The sequence below is a fragment of the Mus caroli genome, chromosome 4, assembly GCF_900094665.2.
Source record: "Mus caroli chromosome 4, CAROLI_EIJ_v1.1, whole genome shotgun sequence".
Lineage (NCBI taxonomy): Eukaryota > Metazoa > Chordata > Mammalia > Rodentia > Muridae > Mus > Mus caroli.
Window position 1 is genome coordinate 130,452,900 of NC_034573.1, and position 9,832 is coordinate 130,462,731.

At 52.3% G+C, this 9,832-nt stretch overlaps 1 protein-coding gene across 1 annotated transcript in view; it reads right to left on the bottom strand.

Moving 5' to 3' along the window:
• Padi4 (peptidyl arginine deiminase 4) overlaps positions 1-4,288 on the bottom strand; it is a 27,850-nt gene extending 23,562 nt beyond the window's left edge. Inside the window, exons 1-2 of the mRNA XM_021161258.2 lie at positions 4,197-4,288; positions 3,491-3,593 (exon numbers count right to left, since the gene is read on the bottom strand). Of these exons, the coding sequence (XP_021016917.1) occupies positions 3,491-3,593; positions 4,197-4,288 (195 nt within the window). The remainder of the gene's footprint in view (positions 1-3,490; positions 3,594-4,196) is intronic.
• Between the last annotated feature and the right edge of the window lie 5,544 nt (positions 4,289-9,832).

The following is a 9,832-nucleotide window of genomic DNA, read 5'->3' on the forward strand; positions in this document are numbered from 1 at the left end:
GTGTGTGTGTGTGTGTGTGTGTGTGTGTGTGTGTGTGTGTGTGTGTGTGTGACAGAGTATATAGCCAGGGCTGTCCTGAAACTCAGTAGACCAGGCTGGCCTGGTCTGGAATTCATGGAGACCCGCCTGCCTCTGCCTCCAGAGTGCTAGGGTTAAAGGCATGAGCCACCATCACCCGGAGGAACAGCAGATCTTCTTGAGGCTCATTCTCACACAAAACAACTGGATCAGGGGTCAGATACACTTTAAAAATCAGCAGGAGTTGGGTTGGGCATTGGTGGCACATGCCTTTAATCCCAGCATTCGGGAGGCAGAGGCAGGGGGATCTCTTTTTAGTTTTAGTTTGAGGCCAGCCTGGTCTACAGAGGTAGCTCCCAAGACAGCCAGGGCTGTCTCAGGGTCTGGGAGGTGTGGGGTAAGAAGCAATGTTTGAAGGAGTAGGTGAGGGCACAGGAGTAGAGTTGGAGGCTGGAGAGAGAGTGGAGAAATGTCAGCACAGTCCTCACGATTAAATTCTCCAAATAAAACTTAAAAGCTTGCTGGAAGCCAGCTGGACCCCAGGCTTTCTCAGAGCTCCAGATGAAACAAAGGGAGCTTTAGTTCTGAGTGCTTGTCCAGGGGTGGGCATGGCAAGGCGTGGGGCTGGGGCCAGCGGGAGTTTAGGTTTCAGTTTCTGGGACTGGAGTTACCTGTCGGGAGGCTACTGTGTGCTTAATCTGCAATGCACTCTCTGTGCCCGCGTCCCTTTTGTGCAACATGGCTCTGTTAGCTTCCTGCTGACCTCGCGTCCCATTATATGATGGCTTTCTGCCGACTCTGCCCCTTTCTTCCTGTGAACTGTATAGAAGCTGCTGTACTTCTTAACAACCGTGCTTAGCATTGGTCCTCAGCTTAGGCGTGGACTTCTGGTCTCAGCTCTGCTATCTCCTTTATTTTCTCATCTCCTGTCCTTAGTCCTTCCCCCTCTTCACTGAAGAACAGCCTGCTGGTCCCGGTAGGAGGGCATTGCTGAGTGAGCATAGGAGAAGGATTGTCCCCAAGGACACATCTCTCTCTCTCCCTCTCTCTCTCTCTCCTATTCATATATATATATATATATATATGAATATATGCATTCATATATATGAATACATATAATATATAGACATATGTATGTTTATATATTATATATAACATATATAATATATTATATATATTATATATATTCTCCCCAGAGACCTGCTATAGCCAATGTACAGTTCTTGACTCAAGGCCAGCAGCCTCAGCCTCCCGGGAAACTGGGCACAACCAGTTTCCAAGGCTGCTGCAGACTTGGGGGTGGAGCCCAGAGGTCTGTGCTTCCTTAGGTCTCCCGGGTGCTCTGTGCACCCTCAGGCGTGAGAACCACACCCAGGAAGCTACTGACCCGGCTGCTGAGTTACCCAACTGAGCAGAAGCTGAGGGACCAGGAACACAGGCTCAGCAAGGCACTGATGAAGCCAGTGGCTGAGAAAACCTGCATTTTATCTTATTTTATTATGATATATATTTTTTTAATGAGGCAAGTGGAATTGTTTCCAAGTCAACAGAACCTGATGGACAGAGGGAAGAGCCCAGGTTTCTTTCTCAAGAGACTCTGAGGTGAAGAAGCTGTGAGGTGGGGGCAGGGAGGAGTTGCAGGCTTGGGTGAGCCACAGTCGGGATACACAGCACCGGGGTAATGGAAAGCCAGTGCGGTGACGCACGCCTTTAATCCCAGCACTTGGGAGGCAGAGGCAGGTGGATCTCTGAGTTCGAGGCCAGCCTGGTCTACAAAGTGAGTTCCAGGACAGCCAAGGCTACACAGAGAAATCCTGTCTCGAAAAAACAAACAAACCAAGAAACAAACAAACAAAAAAACACAAACAAAAAAAGGAAAGCCAGTGCAGAGGAGTGACAACAACAGTCACAGCAAGGCCAGCGGAGGAGGAGGGTTCCAGGACAGGTGTGGAGGAGCCTGATTTCTGGAACATTCTCTGTCCTTTCTCTTTTCCTCACACCCATCTTTTGGCTCCACACCACACTCAAGGATCAGAGAGCTACGTGGCACAGAGGCCAGACTTTCCTGGAGGACTGTGGGAAAAAGGCTGGGGATGGTTTGGAGCCTGCCCTGGGGAGACAACAAGAGAATGACCAGACAAGGGTTTTGATTTCGAGTATATTCCCCCCACCCCTATCCCTGCCATTTCTGTAAAAAAGATCCCAGGGTGACTGAGGGCCAACTTCCTTTCACTCACTCAACAAAACAGAAACACCACTATGCACAAGGTCTGGTCCTCCCTGCACATGCAGGTGCCCCGCCCCCATGTGTACAGGCGCGTGTGCACATGCTTAGCCACGGAGTCATTATCTACCTAATTCACAGCACTCATTCACCCCCAGCATAGGCTGGGGTTCCCATTGTGAACACAACACCTTCTAGTGTCACCCAGGGCCTCTCAAACCACAGGTGGCCTCTTCTTTGTCCCCTGGTCCCCATGCTTGTGGGGTTAGGCCTGAGTTCCTGACAGGGCCACAGAGCTTGGCATCCCTGTCTAGGGGTTTGCTCATATAGCACTGCCTGGGAGGGGCAGTTAAAATGACTTATTGTCGGTCTGTCTATTTACTTATTTATGTCAGATCCTGGTGTGGCCCTGTGAAAGGCCCAGGACTCGAGTTTGCGCCCCAGAACCGTGTGCTAAGAAGCACGGGGGTGCAGGCTTGCTCCCAGCGCTGGGAGGCAAAGGCAGGTTGAGCCCATGCCCTGAGAAGGGCAGAAGTTCTTCCAAGACCTCATGCAAGCGGCACAAGCTGCTGCCCCCCTCTACCCCCGCAGCACAGCCCTCCCATTCTTGTATTCCCTTCTCACGGACCGGACATGCTCCAGTGTTGGCTCTTCCCGGGGGACAAACACCCACATTTTCATCAACACCCCTGTCTGATCAAATGTGTCTGCTCAGATCTCCCCATTTGAAAACCGCCATCAGGATCAGCAAGATGGTTCGGTGGACAAAGGCGCCTGCTGCCAAGCCTGCCGACCTGAGTCCTGGAACTCACATGGTGAGAGGAGAGAGCTGACTCCCACAGGCTGGCCGCCGACCTCGGTACACAGAGCCTGAGGAATGACACCTGAGTTTGTCCTGGCCTCCGCAGGCTCCCACACACCCCTGCATCTACAAACACGCACACCCCTGCAGACACATACAACAAAAGCACTTGTGACCTAGACTTAAGGTGAGAGCTAGCCTGGGATCCTGGTGAGGATGCTGGGCTAGCTCTGGCCTCTGTTATCTCCTTGGCACCCACCCTCGAGCAGCTTGTCCTCTGGGAGTGGGGGCCTCTGATGTTACCAGGCTTTCTCTTCCCTGTGTCCTCAGCCTCTCACCAGTGGCCTGGGGGCCACCCAGACCGCCAGTGCTTTCCTGCTGCTGGGGTCAGACAGTCACTGACCCACTGACCCTGGGCACCTCCCAGAGGCCTTTATGGACATCACTTGGGTCACGATGCCCAGCTCTGTGGGGGAAGCTGCTGCAATTTCCACATGAAAGGCTGCATCAGACTCCACCCACGAGGCTTCCTCCATTGTCCTATGTGACCTGGAACCTGGCAAAGGTCACAGTGCTCAGTAGATACTCAGCTTATATTTGTTGAATGAACAAGGGAATGGAAAAATGAACAACAAATGAATTGTTGGGGATCTGATCTGCCCAGTACTGTACAGAGTACCTAACAAACAGCACCTCAGAGTATTTAACAAACAGCACTGAGGAATACCTAACAAACAGCACCACGGAGTACCTAGTAAACAGCACCTCAGAGTACGTAACAAAACAGCACCATGGAGTACTTAACAAACAGCACCATAGAGTGCTTAACAAACACATTTGGAGTTGCCACACTTAATCCTTAAAAGTCATTTCATGAGGTAAGGTAAATAGGCTCAGCTGCCCAAGCCCTCCCTACCATCAGCCTACAGCAGGGACTGTTTCTCCCTTGTTAGGCAGCCCTGTAATTTCTTGCATTGAGGGCCAGGCAGTTGTATTTATACCTCACAGAGAACTAATTGGCACGATAGGCCCCACACCTCCGGCTTATCTCTCTAGCAGATCTCTTGCCCAGAACCTGAGCTGGGCCAGCAGCGCCCAGCCCCTGCCTGCCCCAAACAGCCCCCAAAGGCCCAGGATCTCTGCCCCTCTCACCCGCGGACATCCAGCGGGGTCGCCGTGCCCACCACACACACGGCGTGAGTGGGCTGCTCAGGGGCCACGTGGATCACCGCGCCCTGGGCCATCCTTGCTCGTTTGGTCAGCAGGCAGCAGGAAGCCCCTGGGCTGGTTCCTTTATAGTGCCAGGCAAGCCCATGAGTCAGCACCTGCCCTGCCCCGGAGGCCCAGCCCCTCTCCACTCAGGTGCCCCAGTGGCTGCACAGCCTCCTCTACCCTGGTCCACCCAGGACCCCCCGATGGGTGTCCACAGTGAAGCCTGCAACAGCAGAAGAGTGGGGCACTCGGAAGCCTGTGAGGGGAGAGCACAGGCTATGCCCTTAGCCACCCCTGCCTGGGCCGGGACTGCACATCTTGCCCAAGCACATTTAACAAGACATTGGAAAGAAGGGGAGAAAGGCAGGAGAAGGCTAAACAGAAGGCTATTCTGGGCGTGGCTGAGGTTGCCGCCCCACCCCCCACTCTTCTCTTAGGGACCCTCTCTTAGGGACCGCTGAAATGCACCCAGGACAGTCTATGAAACTCAAGCTGTTACTGTCCCCTCCCCCACCTCATCCTTGAAGCATCTCTGAGGTCAGCTCACATCATCACACCCACTTTCCAGATGAAGAAACTGAGGCCCAGGGTAGAGGAGGCTCTGCAGCCAGTCAGGATTTGAACAGAAGCGTGACCACAAGGTAGGGCCTTTATTAGCAGTCTGTCCTGGTGACGTGGTCTTTTCAAACCTTAAGACAAAGGCTTCTCACTGCAACACCAAGCATCCGAGGGCAGTTGACTGCCAGCCCATTTTATAGAAGGGAAAGCTGAAGCACAGAGAGGGAAAAGTCCTGGGGGCCATGGACTGCTTGTGGCACGGCTGGGAGGGGAAACCGTGTTACCCAACCTAGAGGTGAGGTTTGCTGCATACCCTGGGTATCTGCCTCTATAGGACCTCCCCCAGAAGACCAGATGGTGCTGGTGTGGGCCGCACCTGCCCTGAGGGCACTCATGAGGGCTCTGCACCTGGTGCCAGGGCTTTCTGCTGCTGGGGTGAACTGGGGGTGGGGATGGACAAGTCCTAACAGGGAGCACCCAGAGAGGGTGTGTCTGTCTCAGAGGCTGCCGAGAGCACAGGGTGTTGGGGGGGGGGCAGGGCTGTAGAGCTGGGCTTCTCAGGTTTTCCTTTGGCTTCACCTCAAAGGCCGCAGGATTAGGTAGACCTGAGCCCATGGCCTCCTGGCCAGCGTCCCCAGAGCTCAGCACATGTGTGTGTTGGATAGGAGGCTACTGGGGGTCTGAGAGGCCAAAAAAAAAAGGCTCCCGGGTCCCGGGATCCCTAAACAGGAGTTAGGACCAGGGTCCCTTTCTGTCCTCAGGGGGTTTGGTACAGGAGCCAGGCCACCAGCCATAGTATAAAGACATGGTAGGAGTCTATTTTGTCCCTCCTGTCCCTCCACCATGTGAGTCCTGGGCATTGAACCCCAGGTCACCAGGCTTTCTGGCAAACATCATCTCCCTGGTCCCCAGCCTGATTTTTTGTTTTGTTTTGTTTTGTTTTTGTTTTTTGTTTTTTCAAGACAGGGTTTCTCTGTATAGCCCTGGCTGTCCTAGAACTCACTCTGCAGACCAGGCTGGCCTTGAACTCAGAAATCTGCCTGCCTCTGCCTCCCAAGTGCTGGGATTAAAGGTGTGCGCCACCACCGCCCGGCCCCAGCCTGGTTTTTGAGACGGGATCTCACGAAGTCCACTCTGCTGGCTTCCAGTGAGTTCCAGAAGAATGTGTCTCTGCTTCCTCAGCGCTGGGATTCAAGTGTGGGCCTCCACCCCGGCAGGGCCTTACATATGTATGACACACATGTGCACATCTGTGCGAGTGTGTATGAGCCCTCCTGAGAGCACAGAGAAGCCACGACACAGCGTTGAACATCTTCCTCTGTTGAGAGTTACTTGATGTTTTGAGACAGGGTCTCTTACTGAACCCTGATTGGCTGGACTTGCTGACTCTACAAATCGCTTTTCTCTGACTCACAGGCCCTGCCACTGCACCTGCCTTTTTATGTGGGTGTCGGGGAGCCAAACTCAGATCCTCGGGCTTGGAAGGCAAGCACTTCACTGACTGAGCCATCACCCCAGACTTACCCACGCTGTTGAGAACTGTATGTTTTTTAAGATGCACAGTGTGCCGCGGGATGCTTTTCTTGTTTAATAATAATGATAATAATAACTTATTATTATTATTATCATCATTATTATTAGAAGTAGTATCATTATTTATTATTATTGTTGTTATTGTTATTGTGTGACACAGGCATGCACAAAGGGCAGAGGACAGGTCTGTCGATCTGATCTCCCCTGCCACCTCTACATAGGTTCTGGGGATCAAACTCAGGTCATGAGTCTTGGCGGCAAGCTCCTTTACCCACTGAGCCATCTTGCTGACCCAAGGTAGTCATTGTCAAATGATGGCTGCAGTCAAGCTCTCTCTTCACGTAGGAAAGTAGGAAACTGTGTTTCTGTCACATTTTCTCTAGCCTGCCCTTTCTGATGAGCATCTGACTTACGGCCGCTCTCCGGAATACTGATTTATCGTTCTATGCCCCGCCCCCTGCCCCCCGGAAGTGGGTTCGCAGAGTCAGACTCTTGCTTTCCGAATGACTCTATCGAACCACACCTACCTGAGCCCACTCCTCGTCATCCCTGTCCCATCCCTGTTTGTTTGGTTTCTGTTTCCACCGTGTCACAGCCACGGACGTCGCTGATGTGACCGGCAGATGCTTCAGATGTTGGGTATCCGGCGTTAATCAGCAAGCCTTGCAGATGCTGAGCTACTTTGAAGATTCCACCCCTGGGCTTTGACTGTAAAGCCCTCGTTCGCATCTCTCCGGTGGCAACTTGAGGGCTGAGCCGGCAGCCTTCAGAAGTAACCCTGACATCTGAACTTGAACCTGGGCGGGGTTTAGAATAACACAGACACCTACACTTTCCTCGGGCGTGGGTGATTCTCTTCCTGAGCCTGTTTGTTTGCCCAGTGGATTCCCACCCAGCAGAAGGTTGCCAGGGCTGGGTGCCACAATGGCCAGGTGTGGCCAGCACGGCCCAGGGCTTCTTGGCTTCTCAGGGCTTTTGCTCCCCGTCTTTCAGACATCACCAAGCTCCCCCATTGTTAAAGCAGGGTCACTCATTGTTGTCTGTGATTCAAGGGTCCTGTGGTGTAGAATGAGCAAGCTGGTAGTTACAGAAGTAGCCATGGTGCAAGCCATGCTTGCACTCCCTAGCTGCTCTCCTGCTCTCCTAGCCGCAGTGTCTGTCTGTCTGTCTGTCTGTTGGTGCAATTCCTCCTGCCACTGGCAGATACATTATCTTCTAGGTCTCAAGGATTCAGACCTTGGCTTCTTTGGAATGTTATTGTTACCAAACTTGGGGTCATAGTCTATGTGACCCAAGAAGCCAGGCGGAGCCACCCGATTTTGAGAAGCCAATTAAAGCAACCACATAACTAACAAAACAAAACAAACAAAACAAACAAAAAACACAACAGGAAAAGGAGATTTAGTTAATGTGGCCACTCTAGAAACAGGGACAAAGAAGTACAGTGAGCCTCTCAAGTCCCTCATCAGGGTTCTGAAGTGAGACTGAAATCTAAACATCAGGCGGGAGAAAGTGGCTCAGCGAATAAGAGGGCTTGCTGCTCTTGCAGAGGACCTGAGTTCGATTCCTGGCACCCACAGGGCGGTTCACAACTCTCTGTAACTCCACTTACAGGAGATCTGACGCCCTCTTCTGGCCACTGTGAGCCACACACAGAGAGACACACAGACACATAAATTAAAATAAAATGTAAAAGTTCGTTAACTTTTAACTAGAGGGGCAGGGATCTGCACATCTAAGCATGCCATGGTCCCTGGCGACCACTGACCTGTCATTATCTGGACTCCAATTTCTTCAGAAGGGGAGTTTAGTAAGTTGTTGGCATAGTGGGAAGTCTTTTCTGGGAGACAAGTTCCCAGCCTTTTCCTTTGCCTATCACAAGGTACCCAGGGGGATTCCAGTGTTGGAGTGGCCCACCATTTCACTAGTCTGATAGTCAAATGGAGAGACGCAAGAGTCTCTAAAATATCCTTTTCTCTGGCAGGCCAGTTACATTTTGATGGCTGCCTAGTATGGCCCCTGAGTACAGAGAATATTCCAGGGCTACTGGCTGTACCCTGAGCTCCGGGTGACTGTCTCACTCCTGGAGAGAAAGAGTCTGTAAGATCACACAATGAGAATCCAGCACTTGTTCCACCCCTGACGCTCGGATCTGACCGTGGAGATGTAACACAAAGGCCAGAAATAAGAGATTGTTCTGGGCTGGGCGGTGGTGGTGGCGGCGGCGCACGCCTTTGATTCCAGCACTGGGAAGGCAGAGGCAGGCGGATCTCTGTGAGTTTGAAGCCAGCCTGGTCTATATATCAAGTTCTAGACCAGCCAGGGCTACATAGAAACAAAACAAAACACACTCATAAATGAAGGCATTTTTCAGATGCACTGGTGGGAGCGTCAGGTAGACGGTTACAGGAGCCCAGGGAAGCTCTGTCCCAGGCCTCGGAGACTGTCTGATGACACTCTGAGCACTGAGGTGATGGATGAAAGCTGGTGGTTTGTTCCATCACATCCCCAAAGACCTCAGTGACAGTCACAGCGGGTCACGTCAGGTGCTGGGGGGTGAGGAGTGGCCATCACGGGCACTAAAGAGAGTACAAAGTAAGTTTGCTCCCAGATTCTGTAACTCCAGAGAAGCTGGCACTCAATGCTCCCCGCGGGCACCCGCACACTTGTGCTGTGTATGAACTCATGAAGGCACACTACACACTATGCTGGCTAGTCTTGTGTCAGACTGACACAATATAGCGTCATCTGAAAGGAGAGAAGCTCCATTGAGAAATTCCTGAGATTCACCTGTAGGGAATTTTCAGACTTAGTGAGTGGGGGGAGGGCCCAGACCATTGTGGGCAGGGCCATCCCTGGGCTGATGGTCCTGGGTTCTATAAGAAAGCAGGCAGAGCAAGCCATGCAGAACAAGCCAGTGAGCAGCATCCTTCCATGGCCTCTCATGAGCTCCTGCCTCCAGGTTCCTGCCCTGCCCTGCTTGACTGAGTTCCTGTCCTGACTCTCTTTCAATGATGAACAGTGAGCGTTATGGAAGTGTAAGCCTAATAAGCCCTTTCCTTCGCAACTTGCTCTTTGGTCACAGTGTTTTCATCTTGGCAGCAGAAATGGTAACACACACACACACACACACACACACACACACACACTATGTGCATGCAGAGGGCGTTGGATCCCCTGGAACTAGAGTTACAGGTGGCTGTGAGCTGCCTGGTGCTGGGAACTGAACCTGGGTCCTCTGTGAGAGCAGCAAGTGCTCTTAGTCACAGAGCCACCTCTCCAGTCCCCAAGGAGGAGGAGGAGGAGGAGGAGGAAGAAGAGGAGGAAGAGAAGAGCTGGGAGCACACAACCATGAATAGACACACACAACCACAGAGAGACAGACAGACAGACAGACACAGAGAGAACACACAACCACAGTCAGACAGACAGACAGAACACACAACCACAGACAGCCTGACAGGTGGAGGGAAGGAGGGTGGGTG